The sequence below is a fragment of the Daphnia carinata genome, chromosome 9 (assembly GCF_022539665.2).
Source record: "Daphnia carinata strain CSIRO-1 chromosome 9, CSIRO_AGI_Dcar_HiC_V3, whole genome shotgun sequence".
Taxonomy (NCBI): Eukaryota; Metazoa; Arthropoda; class Branchiopoda; order Diplostraca; family Daphniidae; genus Daphnia; species Daphnia carinata.
The window spans coordinates 5,930,372-5,948,188 of record NC_081339.1 but is presented as its reverse complement, the minus strand read 5'-3'; the positions used below and the strand labels follow the sequence as shown (position 1 = coordinate 5,948,188).

The 17,817-nt window shown below is 36.1% G+C and overlaps 1 protein-coding gene, 2 long non-coding RNA genes and 1 pseudogene across 3 annotated transcripts; 2 read left to right on the top strand and 2 right to left on the bottom strand.

The window, feature by feature from the left end:
- The first annotated feature begins 1,718 nt into the window (after positions 1-1,718).
- LOC130689259 (uncharacterized) lies at positions 1,719-2,898 on the top strand. The gene is made up of 3 exons (XR_009000688.2): positions 1,719-1,771; positions 2,488-2,699; positions 2,765-2,898. It is a non-coding gene; the product is annotated as an uncharacterized LOC130689259 (long non-coding RNA).
- Positions 1,813-2,543, bottom strand: LOC130689258 (uncharacterized). Its single transcript, XR_009000687.1, has 4 exons — positions 2,451-2,543; positions 2,110-2,204; positions 1,912-1,979; positions 1,813-1,841 (listed from the first exon to the last, which is right to left on the bottom strand). It is a non-coding gene; the product is annotated as an uncharacterized LOC130689258 (long non-coding RNA).
- A 1,217-nt stretch (positions 2,899-4,115) lies between the features above and the next one.
- Positions 4,116-5,593, bottom strand: LOC130689094 (uncharacterized; annotated as a pseudogene).
- Positions 5,594-15,601: 10,008 nt separating this feature from the next.
- LOC130688683 (uncharacterized) lies at positions 15,602-16,775 on the top strand. Its single transcript, XM_057511685.1, has 2 exons — positions 15,602-15,759; positions 16,142-16,775. Exons 1-2 carry the CDS (start codon positions 15,721-15,723, stop codon positions 16,634-16,636), a joined length of 534 nt encoding a protein of 177 aa, XP_057367668.1. The 5' UTR covers positions 15,602-15,720; the 3' UTR covers positions 16,637-16,775.
- The last annotated feature ends 1,042 nt before the right edge of the window (positions 16,776-17,817 follow it).

Below are 17,817 nucleotides of genomic sequence, written 5' to 3'. Positions count from 1 at the left end.
ACAGTGTAAAAAAAAGAACATAAATGATGTTTTGGCAATACTTATCCATTTCATCGTCCATTATTCAACCGTCCTAGTGGGCTTCCATCTCGGGGCTGGGTGATCATCTTCAATGTGCAACATCTCCGCTCTTTTACTTTCTAGATACATAAGATAGAAACAGCAAACACAGCATTAGATACTTGAAATTTTAAGGTCAATACCGTAAAATGCTTGGTAATAATCCTCGTTTCCCAGTCACCCTCGTCGGAAGTATCGCGAGACCACCGATATACATTTAAAAAACACAAATGACAGCCCAACAATGTAAAATTTTAGAATTGATACCTAAGACCAATGCCCATTTTTGGTAACTCCAAATACGATCCTCAATTTCCAACAATCTTTTTCAATGGTGCTATTACCTCTTCTGTAAACACAAAAAAAAAAAGAAAATATTCGATTAAAATATGCATAAACCTAAAATTATTAAGGTTGGTACTTCACAATCTTTAGTGATGATAACTCCGATAATTCCATCGACGACCCTCGACAATTCAGCAATTTTCCTCATTGGTACTGTCAACTCTCCTAAACACAGACACAAAGATACCACAATTAAACATTAAATCTTAAAAGGTTAATACCTAGCAAACCTTAGCAATAATCCTGGTGTAGATTTTAGCAATAAATCTGATGTCACAGCAACGATCCTTGTCACTCACCCGTCTTCAGTGATATTGGCACCTTATATATTAAAAAAAAACGTGTTAAGAAAAATTGTTAAGGTAAATACCTTACCTTGCAAATTCTTGGAGCTGTTCTAATTGTTTCGTTGACGATCTGCGACGTCCAACATCTTCACCCCGCTCCTGAATGACCAAACAAAACAGAAAAAAATGCGCTTAAATAATTAGAATTAACGTGCAATAATTACAATCAAATTTAATTACAAATTCCTGAAAACAAAAAATAGATTCGTTATGTATCAATATGGAGGATGTTGGGATTGGTGGAGCATTGGCAAGATGTGTGAACAGGTAATAACATGGAATTGCTTGGAAATGTTTAGCGAACGAACACTACAGGTAAATGAAGGAAAATGGCCGAGGTAGTGCTGTGCAACCAGAACGAGTGAGATGCAATACACCTTACTTAAAGTAGCGCTAGTCTTACCCTAATCCTAGATTTACTTATCCTTACCGTAATCTACGTATATCTATTGCATCTAAACTTATCGTACTACCCAACTTAACACAATTCAACAACTGACCAAAACCAGTGCAGAGACTAAACCAGATGCTGATGCGTTGTTAGTGCGTAATTAATGAATCTACTACTTAAGAAACTCATACAGATTATGGACGAGAACCAAGTGCACGTGCGAAAGTTCTGTGAATCACTACACCGGGATTGCATGCAAGAAATCTACACTTGTTCATGGCGTGGTGGTAAACGAAGTACTGAGCCACTTGCTTTTTTTTTTGTCTTCCTTTTCTTCTTTTTGTGAATTGCCCGAGGTTATTCGACTGTTTTAGGCCCTTGGAAACACATTAGGTCAATCGATGGGGAATGGCCACAACCTCTTGCTTACCTGGAAATAAAATTTGTCCTTTGACCTGTCGACCTTCAGAATTAGGTTCCCCTACCCTACATTTTTCTTTCGGGAAAGCAATGACGTGGCACGTGTCTGCGAGTATTTAAGGCGGTAGCCAACGCTGAAACTTCACATTCAGACAAGGATCGTCCTTTGTAACTTTACTGCTACAACTACATCATGGTCGGACATCAGGTTTATTAATTTCTCTTAACCTTCTTTATTGTTATAATTAGGTGAAGTATTTTCGTTGTATGTTCGTTACCTTGAGTAAAAGACGTGATTCATAAATTGTGTTATTATACATTATTAACATAAATTCTTTATACTTATACCGGTAGAGTGTCTGCGTTCTAGGTCCCACGTAATTGTAACAGAAGTTACGTCACATTCTATGGGAGAGCTGATAACATGAAAGAAAATTAATTGTTGAATTTAAATGAATTGTTTACACTTTAATACTTGTTAATGGTATGAGATGAAAATAATGGAAAAGAATAATGCAATAGTAGAATGTGGAAGAATCATATTACCACACATTTATGATCCTTCTTAATGGCCATCTGGCATGGAGATGAGAGAACGATGGCAAAGACACTACAATATCTTGTTCACAACTTGTGCTTCCCTAAAATTTAGAAAGAAACAAACAAATGAGTCAGCATGAAAAGAATTACTTCTTATAGTTTCTTCTTAGTAATGTAGTAGAAATCTTAATAGTAATTCATTTTGTAATTTGGAAAGGAGTTTCAAATATCGTTAGGTATTCTCAAATTAAAGTTTCTTGTGGAACAATGTTTTTGTTAAAATTAGAATCAATGTCTTTGGTTAACAATGTTTTCTTGGCGAAACGTTCACTCAACTATTACTTTACCAATTCTGCCTGATGTGTCCAATATTTCGCCCGTCAGATGTACACCAACAAGTTTCACACACGACAATGAACTAGCAAATGGCGACTGATGGCTGTTCACAAAACTCAAGCAACGTTGCAACACATTTCAAAATGTACGGCGAATTCAATTTAAGAAACAACTTTTTAGTTTTCTCTCGCACAGCAAGATACTATGCAAAAACCAAATTAAAACAAGGAGATGGCTGGTTGTCTTTCGGGTTTATAAAGGTAAGTTTTGTATTATTGGGTTACGCAGGGAATGTTGGTGTAGTTATAACAAACAATCAAAATAGTTTCACAGATTGGATGGGAGAATGGAAAGATTTCTCCCTAGATAACCCCACCAACCAGTACTGTCACGTCACTGCACATACAGAGAAGGAAATTCAAAAGTTATTCAAAATTGAATACACATTTTACCATCAGCATGACTTATTCTACGAAAAATTTATCCCATTGTAGAGTTGGTCTTGACTTAAACGTAACGCGAATGCCATCACCTAAAATTACAAAACTTAGATTACATGCCAGCATAACAAAAATGCTACAAGCTTAAATGTGGTAAACAATGAATTTATACTGACAGACGACCCATCAAACAGTATAGCGGAAAAATGCCCTAAAATATATCCCCAACAGTTTTACGTTAAATTGTATGTTAGCACCAAATAATAGTATTTAACAGTATTAAGCGTCGAATAAAATACGAGTAACAAACTTTGTATCAAGAATTTCTACCGCAGACGGTCTCCCAAACACTATAGCCATCTACTGGTACGATATTCAGTTTTCTAATCATTCAAATGCCATAAGGTTCACGTGTAAAAGATACTAATTTTCGTAATCCTTACTTAATTTAGTTGAAAATACATTATTCCGATGCGAAATTGAACGTTGATCACGAATATCGGCTTTGTTTTGACATTTAACTTAACAAAATGGAGAAAAACGAAGAAAATGACCGTGAGAAAATTGCCTCCAAAACCGTCAAAAATTGACCATCGCTGGAATTGCTTGAAAATGACAGAATATACTCCAAATTTAAGGCTGATTCCGAGAAAATTGCCATTTTTTCCATAACATTAACCGTTTTGGAAATACACCGAATTAAAAAACTACTGGCGCGCCAGTACGCTACAGCGCTAGCGTGACACATCAAAGTTATTCAATCCTATGTATTTCCAAAACGAACTTACAAAAATTTTTAACTAAATTAAGCAAGGATTACTAAAATTGATATCTTTTACACGTGAACCTTATGGCATTTGAAGTATTAGATGTGGAAGTTGCTACAGACCTTACTCTAGCCCCGGACTATCGCTGAAACCCAATGTAGAAAACTGAATATCGTACCAATAGGTGGCTATAGGGTTTGGGAGACTGTCTGCAGTAGAAATTCCTGATACAAAGTAGCTACTTATTCTTTATTCGACGCTTGATACTGTTAAACGCTAGTATTTCGTGCTAACATATAATTTGAGGCAAAAATGTTGGGGATGTTTTAGGGCATTTTCCGCTATTAAAGTCAGCACTTGAAACACTTAAATAATTTGATAAAAATTTCGTATGTTTAACAGGAATAAACCCGTTAACAACTTAGTATTGAATAAAACAAGTCAGGAAAATAGTTGTTAAACTATTAGATAAGATTGACTATACGTTTATTATTGACGATGACGACAGATGGGGGAATTCAACACAGATGCTAAAAAAGAAAGAAAAACACATTTCTACATATTCATTATAAGTTCTTGCAGCAGATAGCGAAATTTTCAAGAAACGAAACTAAGCTTCACTACTAACTAACGCTACTTCTCTCCAACATTAAAGCTTACTTTGAAAATGTAAAAAAAGTTACTAATGGATTATCCACTAATCAAGCTTACCATCAAACTGAAGAATTGTTAATTTTTTTTTCTTAACGCCAACTAACGATGTCAGTGCATTTTGTAGTTTGAATAAATCTGTTCAACCAAAACCGTGAAGAATCCAAGCCCAGTACCAATGCCAAGAATTAAAAAGGCGCTTGTTACGTCAGTGAGCTGGATCAGAACTTTGCGAGCGACTTCGCTTTTAGAGTCTGCGAAACACTTCTCCGTATCCGTATAATAATACTTGTAACAATTTAAAATAGGTTTTACCAATATTTGTTCTCCCATCGCCGTGTCGTGCCTAAGAACTATTAAAACTTCTTTACTTGCTGCCAAATCTTCGAACGAGTTGATGGTGGGCTTCATACGCGGCTTTGTAAGCGATGAAATCACAATTCCAGTATAAGAATTAACTAGCACCGTTGCGCAGAGAACCCAAATTCCCGTCATAATTCGAAACGACAAATAACTGAAAGCCTCACTCCCTCCTTCTGTTAATTTGAAAAAGCAAACATTAAGTGACACTTGGCTTCAACAAACCAAAATTTCTTAAGTGCAAAAAAAAACTTGATTATCACCTTGATTCGTCATGATGTTCATCACGTAGATCATATGAAATCCAAATGAAGTAAAAAGACTTCTTTGCTGCGAAATATTGCTTACTTCTTTGGGTTGGTTCTTTGATTCTGAATCAATGGTAGACGGACTCAGTGTTCTTCACATTCCATTGATACATGGCACAACAAGGCTAAATCCATCCCCACATGTCAGGAAAGTATAGTCCATCCTTTCTACACAATCCATCGTTAAGTAGAAAGAGTTCGCCACGCCATCGATAACCTTACAGAATATAAAAATAGAAAAACATGATGCACATAAGTTATCTACTGAAAATCAATGCATAAACCATTTCCCGCTACCTCATCATTGATGAGTTGAAAGAACAAACCCTCATGCGTCCCGTACATATTCGCAATAGTTTGATTAATTAGCACGAACGAATACCTGTGGAATAAAGAGGGTAGTTTTTTTAGAATAACAAACAACAAACAAGCAGACAAATTACGTTCAACCTACGTAAAGTTTAATTTTGCTGCTAGCCATTCGACCAAATAACGGTCTGATCCAGTCCAAGTGTAGGTGCCATTCGGTCCTCGCTTTTAAGTATCGAAAGGTGGTTGCTAAATCCGAATAAATAAGAAATAATTGATAAGCTTCGTACAATACCATTTTCACTAAATAATAGCACATTTAGGACACTACGATTATTTCTAACGAGAATACATCTACACTGGTTCTTACATCAAACATAAAAAAATTGAAGTGCCGACCAGTACAAAAAAAAAATTGACCAAATCATTGTCAAATTAAACGTCTCAGCGTAGAAACAACTGTTTACCTTGGCATTTGTCAGTGTTGAAGATTGGATTACAGACACATTCATTTCAATGCAATGGCTCAAAGTTTGCAACTAGGCTGTTGGAATCAATGAGTCTGAATAAAAGAAAATACAATAAAATTTAAACATTAACAATTTAGTTGTAAATTTCAACTACTTGAATAGTTAATGAAGCCCAATTTTTCCATTGGACGCCCTTTGGTATAACAAGGCCTTTTAAAGTTCTCGTAGTAAAGATGTCAGACAAAATTCTTCTGATTTCGGGACTACCATTTGCAGTTATCTTGAATAACTTTATAAAACTGCAAGTTCACTCAGCAAAAACCTGGCAAAAAAAAAAAATTACATGATGCAAATTAAATTTTCCTTACCTACTGGTGCTAAACAAATGGTTGTTGAACATAGACCGTGCCATTATTTCCATTTCCAAGTCATTTCCTTGCAAACCGTGAAAGAATAAGGTTTATACAGTGTTTTAGAAACCTTATTTTTGTTCTGTCACAATGTCATGTAACTACATTTATTACAAGCTATGTTACTGTTCAATAGATGGCGTGTCACTTACCTCACTTTCCCCCCGCTATGTCACTGTTTGGCGCCCCCGTTTATACTGGTTACGATTTGCACAGAACTTGATCTCGTCATGGCAAGTTCTGCAGCCGCTGTTCAATACAAAACCGCCATTACGCCCCGGTATTTGATAGCGCCAACATATATAGTAGATACCAATTTATTAGAACAATCTGGCGGTCCAAAACTGTCAGATACCGGAAGATATTGGCGATTTAGTAAGGAATGTCATCTCGGGAACTTAAAGCACGTAGCTTAAGTTGTTTTGCATACGTTACTGTTCCTGATGTACATCATGCCAGTACCGTACGTCGTAGTATACCAACCTTACAATCTTATCTTTGTCATAGCTCAAGGTAAACCGAGCCGTTTCCTGTCACTGCGTACTTTAGCAATCATCTTTCATTTGATCTATGCAATATATCGTTTAGCCCTTGCTAGCAGCGCTTTTGGTTTTACTTGAGTTTCCTGAATGTCTTCTTCTGGTGTTGTTCAAAACTAGGTATGCTTAATGCCCAAATGATTTAGATCAGCTTCGTCCAAATTTTAAAACCTGACCCCCCGAGAAGGCAAATACTCCACGGTCGAGGAAATCGTTGAATCGCACAGCGGTCGCGACAACAATATTACACTCAGCTTGAAGATTTGACCGCTGATAGCTCGTGACAATTCCTCCACATATAATCAGACTTTAAAACCGAACTGTAGGAGAATTTACACGCCTTGCGGTGAATTAGAATGGCCCATTCACGAGGGGGTGCGACAATTACAATTTGTCTTTTGCTCCATGGCATGAGACGCAGCAGCAACACCTTGTTCTAACAATGTTCAAAACTGTTCCAAGTATACCACCTTCATGAAAAATTTTTAAATTTTAGATGACTCAATCAACGAATAACACAAAGGGTTTGTTGAATACCTTAGATGCAATTGGACCTTTCAGTAGTTGTAATTACCAGCGTGTCCACACAAAATTACTTTTACTTCAACTTACCCAGTTCACACCGATCCCTTTGAATCAAGTCAGTACGAGGAAATCCAGGTTTCAAAATTACTAAGCGTTAATTAATTGGATTACTGTTTTGCCAGAGCCCATGACAGCACAAGCAATTAAATGTCTTTTGGCAAGAATACCTACAACTGAAGCTTTCTGAACACGTGTTGGTTATATGTAGCCAGAATTTTTAATGCTTTGAAGTAGTAGATGGCGGAGGCTGGCTTCTGCAAATGGTGTTATGTATTGAGGTACATCTTTTCCTGTAACCTAAAGCAGACCCAATAGATATTTTTAACTCACAAAATACAGTTTCGAGAAATGGCTTACCAGAAGGACAAATTTATCAAAATTGTTAAAGCGTTCCCAACAGACGATGCCCTTAAACAGTTCCTTTTCATTGTATGTCACAGCTTCCGGAAAGTATTGCTCATGAGGCTTTCCATCTTCCATCAACCCACTGAATAGATTTAGGCAACCTTTCAAGGTGTGGCCAGCTTCATGACACTAGGAGTAAAACCATATTAAAGTAATCACACTAGGAATACAAGAAAACACTTACCTTGTTGTTTCGCAATCATTATCTTTAAAACCATGGTTTTTAAGACGACAAACTTTGAAATACACATTTCCCTAGAGCATGATCACTCAGACAGCTAGAAAAATTCGTTTTACAAGAAAAAAATGTTATTTAATTTGCCAGTCATTACTCCATTTCTACGTATTCAGATTACAACTTTGTTCTATTTCTCCAACAACGGCAAAGCTCACTTTTTTTCAATCAATAATTACGTGAGTAAAATTCGTCAAATTTTCCGCGCATTCAAAACCTAAACGAAACACAATTATCCCGTTATCACTCACTTTAGAAATTATGTTTGGACCAACATATGCACAAACATATTACCAGAATGTTCTAAAACCAAAAGCAATATCTGCACGACAGTCTCTGACAGGGCCGATTGTCAGAATGGCGGCAAAGAATCTCTAGCAAATCCATCGACCACAATGGCGGGGGAAAATGCGGGAATAAGTCAGGTACTTCAGAAGCAAGCGACCCCCTCCCCCCTCCTGCAACGTTGCCTATTGGAAAACGGAAACCATGGTGTATTCATGGTGTATTAGTAATGGTGGGACAACTCTCCATTTTAAGGCCTATCTCGAATGAAGCTTGTTTTCAGAGGAGGTGGATGTGGTAACTGAGGAGACTTATAGCCAACGCCACCATCGGAACTATTTACGAACTAGATTATTCGCCAACCACTGAATGGCAAAGAAGGAGATCTACTAGTGTCGCGGCAGGAGAGTAGATAATTATATATCGAATGGATAGAACATGACTAATGGGAGTTCGAGTTCGAAGAAGCATAAATCTGCAATTTTTTTTTTTCCTAACGTTTTTTTTCACTTTCCACTGTTTTTCACACATTTCAATTCTATATTAGTTGCCAATGTTGTTGATTTTTATTTTGTTAAGGAGCGACAAGTACAAACAAGATTTTTTTCCACTACTTCCACATTCTATACGAACTAAACATAAAAATACGATAATATAACTACACAAAGGTTAGAAGTTAATTTTGATATGTAACAGGTAATGGGATAATGGGACAAGTTTGTTTGGACTTAGAAAATTTTTCAAGTAGGTTTTTAGTTTTTATCAATATATAAGCGTCTCTCACTATAGGTAACCTGGACCACAAATAGCCTTCACCCGAGATAGGCCGTTATAACGAAGAGTTGTCCCACCGTTACTAATACACCATGCGGAAACATAAAAAAAAATAATGTAATTAAACGTTGTATTATTCAAAATTTGTATTTTCATTTTCAAGAATCGTTAATATCAAATTTGTTTTTTTGTAGACTTCATGGTTTTTGAGTTATTTCAAATATAAAAGTAGGTACAATAGACATTTTAGGCCCTGGTTCACAACTTTTACTTTAAAATAATAATGTCAATAAAACAAGATAACTACACGATTTAGATTGGAAATTTAATAAGAATCACGAATATAAGATTTGTTTTTATGTAGACTTCATGGTTTTCGAGTTATTTCAAAGATAAACGTAGGTACGATAGAAATTTAAGGCCCGACAAAACACCAAGCCCGACTTTTACTTAAAAAGTTAATACAAATAAAACTAGATAACTATATACGATTTAGATGCTAAATTCAATAAGAATCATGAATATGAAATTTGTTTTTATGTAGACTTATTGGTTTTTGAGCTATTTAAATGATAAAAAATGGTATGATAGAAATTTAAGGCCTGATATCAAACATACACTTAAAACTTAATATCAATAAAACTAGATAACTATACATCATTTAGATTGTAAATTTAATGATAATCATGAATATGAAATTTGTTTTTATGTAGACTTGATGGTTTTTGAGTTATTTAAATTATAAAGAATGGCATGATAGAAATTTAAGACCCGATATCAAACATATACTGAAAACTTAATATCAATAAAACTAGATAACTATATATCATTAGATTGTAAATTTAATAAAAATCATAAACATAAAATTTGTTTTTATGTAGACTTGATGGTTTGAGTTATTTAAAATATAAAAGTTGTTGCAATGGCCCATTCCAGAACTTTTACTTAAAATAATATCAATTCATCAATGAAACTTAATTAATAAATTATTAACTGGATATTATGTGGTTGTTTTTTATTTAACCATCAATCCATATAACCATCAATCCATTTAATCTAAGTACCTCTCTTAAATAGAAACAAAAACCAAAGAGCAAGATTTAATAACATTCTTTTTAAAATTAATCTAGCAAATTGATCATTTTTTTTATCCCCCATTCACCAATTCCATTCACCAATTCAGTGTATTTTTTTTTTAGAACATAAATGCTAGAAATTCAACACTTTTACGAAGAACGGCAAAATTAAAACAAATAAGACGTAAAAAATAGAATCGCTGAGAAAGGTGCTCAAAAACAACCGGTTGCACGATCACAATTGACGTGTAGGGGATTTATCATATAATTCGAAAAATACGCAGCCTCAACAATTCATCGCCTTAATTACATCCCCTCATTCACTTCCATTTCGCATACTTCAACCATGGCAGCACACAAATGTCAAGAACAACTTTCCCTCAAGCACAATCAATCAATAACGGCTACATTTTACAGAGAAGGAAAAATGCGAATAAATTTGCCTGATTTTCCTCATTTCCACGTATTCAGATTACATTGCCATTCGATCCTAATTCTCCAATTTTCCGGGCATGAGACTCACTGGTGATAAACCCCATAGCTGGGTCTGGCAAAAGTTCTATCAAAGAAAATAAAAAACCTGGGTGATAGAACGTGTATCTCGGCGTCTGTCGTGTTCCGTGGCTTCCTAATTAATGTGTTTGCGAAATGGATGTGAAAGAGTGGACGACGGAATAGACCAATATTCTTCGTGTGCCTACGAAAAGATAAGCGCTGCACAAGAACTAAAAACTTCTCTGCAACTGTCACAGTTGATACGTGTAGAGTCAAACACCGGACTGTGTTGTTGTCAACTTTCGTCATCTACTCTGTCGCCTCTTCATCCAAGCTAAATACGATTTACTTTCTTCCACTGCACCATTTTCCATGAGAGCAGAACATGTGTAATCTAACATTCCCTGACTATATATCGACACAAAAAAAATTTATAGAACCAATTCTGTCTACGTAACGTTATATTTTTCTTTGTATCTGATAGAGAAAGATGGTGACAGGTTACTTTACTTGTCAATGTGTCATAACCTTTTACTTCCCGCTCTTTGGTTATATAAATAACGTGTCCAATCGTCTTTGATGTTGTCAAAGAGTTCATACATCCGTCAGACGGCCAATACCTTCCGTTACGCTTATGATCCTGCAGCAGATAACTGCTATTTTGTTCGACGGCTTTCCTTTTTCTTATATTTAAGTTATATTACAATACGTCTGAATTTCCGCCTAGTTCATTTTGATGTAAGAGATTCATGGAAATTCTTACAACAAAATGAACATACACAAATTCAGTCGCTTGAGCGTTACCCTACCTTTCTTGAAATAACTTCATCATATGTTACGGTTTTTTCCAATTTAAGCTCAACACTCTCGCACAACAAATACCAAAAAACAAACCATACTTTACCAAAGAATGACCAGGGCGCCAGCAAAATGAGAGAACTACTATGAAATAACCGTGCCTATATATAGGGTCATCTGCTGCAAAGTATCGATGATGATAGTTTCAACTTTTTAACAAAGTTTAACAATAGTAGGGCTTTAAATTTTTCATTTATTACGACGAATTCACACTCAATAAAGTCTACTGTACATTGTTCTATTTTCAAACGTGCTATTTTGTTACACCAAAACTTAATTTTATTAAATGAACATAACAAAACCGGTTTTTTGTGCGTTTGGGTTGGGCCATGTTTCAATACTTTGAATAGGAAATAGTATCTTACGAACAAAAGAATAATTGTATTATTACAGAATCTTAAAAATTAAAAATCTGGATAATTTTATGAATCCAATTAACATTTTTAAATTCTTAATTGCTAAAAGTACACAATTTTTTAAACTTGAAATCGTTACCATAGCAATGCCAAGCCAAGATGTGAAAAGGTTTGACGGAAAACTGTTGTTGTTTTCGTAGTTTAAAAAAATGAACTGTATTAAACGGGTAATTCTGCAGATGATCGTGAAATAGTAACTTTTATCGGAGAAGGTTTAACTAGGGTAACAAGCCGTTAAAACGCGGAGCAAACATTATCGGTTCTTTTCCAACATGACAAGTTATAAGTTTACGCTTTCCTTCAACAGCGGTGTGATCAGCTTTAAATTTCGCAGCGGAATAATGTATTTTAAACCAAATTAAGCAAGGATTACGAAAATTCATATCTTTTACACGTGAACCTTATGGCATTTGAAGTATTAGAAGTGGAAGTTGCTACATACCTTACCCTAGCCCCAGACGATCGCTGAAATCCAATGTAGAAAACTGAATATCGTACCAATAGGTGGCTATAGTGTTCGGGAGACCGTCTGCAGTAGAAATTCCTGATACAAAGTTGCTAATTATTTTTTATTCGACGCTTGATACTGTTAAATGCTAGTATTTGGTGCTAACATATAATTTGACGCAAAAATGTTGGGGATATGTTTTCGGGCATTTTCCGCTATTAAAGTTAGCACTTGAAACACTTAAATAATTTGATAAAAATTCTATATGTTAAACAGGAATAAACCCGTTAATAACTTAGTATTGAATAAAAAAAGTCAGGAAAATAGTTGTTAAACTATTACAGTGCCGGTCCACTTATAGAACCGCTTAGCTATAGAACCAGCTCGGTTATCGAACCGATTTTTCCTTGCCGTGTTTCAGCGCCGCCATTGGCTGTATTTTGAACTAAATCCATATTTTTGGGTTCGAACGTACGGATTACGCATTTTAAAACGTACAAGCACATGTTATTGAAATTGGTTTTAGCAATTTTAGACAATAGTACAAATTGGCTTAATGACTTTACGTAAAATAATAGCCTTCCAAACGAATTCAGGCGGAAAACAATAAAACAAATGACTTATCGTGCTGCTTTTCTCTTTGCCTTTTAATGTTATCAGAATTTTTAAATAACTGTATTACAAAATGACACTTTTCGTGTCGTTTTGTTTTTTTCCATTTATTAATTATGGGCGCTGAAACAGGGGAAATAAAAATCGGTTCGATAACCGAGCCGGTTCCATAGCTAAGGGTTTCTAGAAGTGGACCGGCACTGTATCTTATATAATGACCAATCGTTGATGGGGCATTCTCTTTGTGGTAGAACCTTATTGTTGGTAAAATAATGCAGGAATGGTTGAGGTATTAAATTCTAATATAAGAACCCCCTTCCCCCTATTCTGGGTAGTTGCATAGAGATCAGCACTATCCCTGTGCTATTCGCTTTTACATTCACATACTGTCAAAATCTGTGTGATGAAAGAATCGACGATAGGTGGCTCTGAGATCGGCTGCTCGGTTATAGAACCATTCAGTTATAGAACCGCGCACAGGCCGGTTCTATAACTGGACCGGCACTGTAGTTAAGATTGACTATACGTTTATTATTGACGATGACGAAAGATAGGGGAATTCAACACAGATGCTGAAAAAGAAAGAAAAACAACACATTTCTACATATTCATTATAACTTCTTGCAGCAGATAGCGAAATTTTCAAGAAACGAAACTAAGCTTCACAACTACTGCAACAATAGTGTACGGTTCCTGACGGTATATAAACGACGTTAATAGCATAAAAAGACTCAAAATAAACCTGTCAATGAGCAGTTGCATGCTGCACAATTTTTTTACTCGTGGTTTTCTTGTTAATAAATACACTCATTTTTGAGAAGCTTAAACTCAAATTCAACAAGGTAAATTTGATCAAAATTCCTGTAAAAAAAATCTAAAATTCAATATCATATAAGAAAAACATAATATGTACTTGTATCATTACTTGTTTGACATTTGGTCCAAATGATGATCGATGTTATTGGCAAAGTAAGGATCCATATGATATAAATGCACTAAATGCTGAAGGTATAAAAGGGCTACACCACATCTTACAGATACGCTCAGCAGGTGGCTTTCTTTATATCCCAAGTATCCAAAACTCCTGTGCAACAGATAAAGAAAAAGAAATCAATTCATCCAGCATTAGGTAACCAGCCAAGCGTTTGAGCTAAACAAAATATGCTGAAATTTCAATAGATGAAGGCTGTTAAGATTACCTGTGTGCAAGTGTAGCAAATGGCTCGTATCTCTGCAACCATATCTGGTCTTTTGTTTAGTCAATAACTTCTTTTGTGGTATGTTATGAAAAACATAAAACGAACAAAACTTAGAAATTGCAATATTTTTAAATTTTAGCCATGTATACCTGCAAGATGATCACAATGATCAAAACCCATGCAACTCTTTTCGTCCTAAATTGCTGTCCAAAACTGCATGTGAATAATACCAGACCAGAAATGGGAAACAAAGCCCCACATCCTATGACTGACACCACCAATTTAAAATATCATTTACAAGCAGTTACAAAAGATCTACATTGTTAAGCTCACCTTGCTTATGCTGGATGTTGACTCACAGAAGAAAACTGACCTTTCGAAGGCCATGCTTCATTTTTGGCTGACAAGAGATGGAAATAAACAGTATTTCTCAGACAGTCCAACGAATGGGAACTACTTGTGGGAAACTACGAATTAAGTTATATATTAACCCTAACCTATGATACGGTAACGAATATTTTTTTCTCACCTCTTGAAGAAAAATTTGGCGCCCGAATGTCATGCGCCGGGTTTTTTTTTGTCGTTTGTGCGCCAGCAAATACCTCATGCATTGTTGTCATACTTTCCCAAATAAGCCGTAAAGCGAAATGAAAGCAGTAGTCGGCCCTAAACACCTGATTGGCCTGGAATTGGCCAATCACGGGATGACAGAGGAGACCTTTTCTACAGCGGGGCGGGGCTCAATTCCGGGGTCACACCGATAACCCTATCGTCGTTTTAGAAGATGGCGGGTTCAATGAAGCCACATTATTAAAAAAAAACCTTCCGATGATCAGCCAGAAAAATGACTGCACTTTCGTAAACAATTATCACTTGCTTTTGAGTTACGTACATCGACAGACAACGCGAACAAAACCAGATACAGTAGAATAAAAAAGTAATGCACTTACCCCCTTTATCCGAACCGAATCACTTCAAACAAAAAGCTTTTTCTCATTAAGAAATGGTTTTCACACAAAAAAATCTCCGGATAAGCTCTAAATTCTCAGAATTAAATTTTGGACAAAGTAAATTTAACTAAAAGTCGATGAAAGAAAGCCCCTGTTCGCCAGGATTTCTTGTTTAAGACCCGGGCGTTCGAAACTCGGGTCGACCCGATTTGACCCCCACGACCAGCTTACCCCATTAAAGTTGCAGTTCGTTGCAATACCACTGCGGCGAGCTACGACTCTACATTATCTAATTAAAATTTTCATAAAATTCTTCAACTGCACAAATGCTACAACAATCGAGAACATTTGAATCGGCCGTCAAACTGTAGCAGGATTTACTTGGAAGCTGTTGGTAAAACTTTGCTAAAGCTTTCGGCAAGAAAAGTAAATAAACGGAAATCGTTAAGACATCAAACAGTTTTTAGTTTCACGGCTATCACCAGTTGTTGACGATCGGATCAAACAACCAGATTACCTTTATCGCGGCATCCACGCCTCGCATAATTTATCTTTGTCAAACAGCAGCCAGACTTGGCAGGTTATTATTCTGTACTGTTCTCGCTTTCCAGTCTTCATCCTCGTATAAGAAAGACGTTTTAAACAGTTGCAAAAAGTGTTCTCATCCCGTCTGCGCACTTCAACAAACGATGCCTTACATTTTTGTGACGGTGCAATCCGGTGGATGGGTAAGAGTATGAACACTACATCTATTAACCTTTTCCTCTATTACGTTGTTTGGAGGGGAACACGATTAACTGTATAATCACAGCCCAGTTGAACACCACCTATTTGTAAAAAATGAGAGAAACATTCTCTGCTGAATATGTCTAATATCCAGCATTTAAAATGATTTGCGTAGTGTCATTTAACTTTTTACCTTTTCTGTTTTACTGTACCATATGCAGTACTGCCATTTGTATGAGTCATGTTTGAAGTATGCTTTGTCACACGGCAATGCCTTTATCAGACTTGAGTCAAACGAGATAAGATCCTTTTATTGTACCAGTTTCTCTGGCACGGAGCAGTTCGCTGATTAAAACAATCTATGATTCCACATGATTTTTTCAGGATCCCTCGTTGCCCATCAACTTGGATTATTCACCGGAATTAGATCCAGAGATACATAGTTTCCTTCGGGAACAGGAGCAACAGCAGCACCATGTGAGTCATCGCGACGTACCGAAAAAACAAGAGGCGAAGGGAATGGTGGCTACTCATTGTGAATTAAGACTGATCCTTGACGGACTGGAGAAACTTGGCTTTCAGCTAGTTACTACTACGTCTTACTCGTTTCAAGGCAGATCTCATAACGAATTCATTATGCATCGCGAGTTGGCTCCTGTAATGGATGATGAACATGGATTTAGTAAGCAGACCCCGAACAAAACCAAAAAGAATAATAATAAACATCACCAGCGAGATCACAGTAATAGCAGCAACCACAGCATTGGCGACGATAGCAAACGAGCACCCGAGTCTCGTGTAAACAAAAATCGTTACCGGCCGCCGTCACCTTCGCATAACATTCCTGGTAAACAAACACAAAGAAATCTTTATTACTGACGCATTTGATTTTCAATAGCATGTCTAACAACGGATTACCGGTATCTCTGTTAGCTTCTTTTAAAATACAATTACCGTTTTAAAAAATATCATACGACATTCAAAATGAATAAACTTTCAATTATGTTTAAGAAAATAATTTATTTTGATTTTACCTGATGTTCCAAACTTCAACTGCATTCATGGTTAAAACGCCAACTTCCCACACAGTGCATGCCTTTCCCGAAAAAAATTCTGCCGGTGTGACGCTGATTTCTTGTGCAATACTGAACTGTTCGTCGCCATCTTTAAGTTATGATTAACATGGAAGCAAGTGTTAAAAACGGGTTTGGTTGAATGCATTTTAAATGCTTAAGTTTTTTTTGCTATCTGAAAGTTTTTTCAGGATACGCCAACTAAAGAATTGGTGGCTCTTGAAAGGCCATGCAGATTCAGATCAGTGGCGACACGTTCATTCCATTTTGTTTCCTACGCGTTCGCTCTCACCTTCAGTTTTGTTTCAATGCCATATGATTGAACCTCGAATTGTTTTCCTGTTTTACTTTTCTGTAGTCTAAACAACACAGACCTACAACATCAAAACTGTAAGTACAATTTATCTTTTTTGGACTCTAAAAACTAAGAAAAAGCCTAATGTCGAATGACTCCTTTGACACGCTTGCATATGTCGATTAGCGAGGCTTGTGCAATGGTGACTGGCTTCTAGCTGGTTAGCCTTTCCGTTCCTGTTTTCCTTGTTGCCAAACTGGCTACGTTGTCGCGTTCTTCGTGAAAAGTTGCAACGCTGCTGAAGAGTTGCGAACGCACCGGGACTCTGACGACGTAAACAAAACAAAACCTTCGACCTTAAGTCTTGGCTGCTTTGCACCACGTGTTGAGAAAATTTCTAATTTGCTACATGTACGTTTTGATAGCAAACATTAACCCAAATAAAACCTAAAAATATATATTAATAATAGATTTGAAACAGCTCAGTATTCGTAAACCATATATTTAGCATGAATTTCATATTCAAAGAAATTTTGATTTGCTACAAGCAAACATTACGATTGCTTCCCTGGAAAAGTCTTTATCTTGGGGCATTGTAAAGGATCACAAATGTCGTTGTCCAACAAGGTGCCATGAACATGTATTAGTGTTTGATAGAAATTCGTAGTTGTCTGAAATTTCCTTTTTGTAAC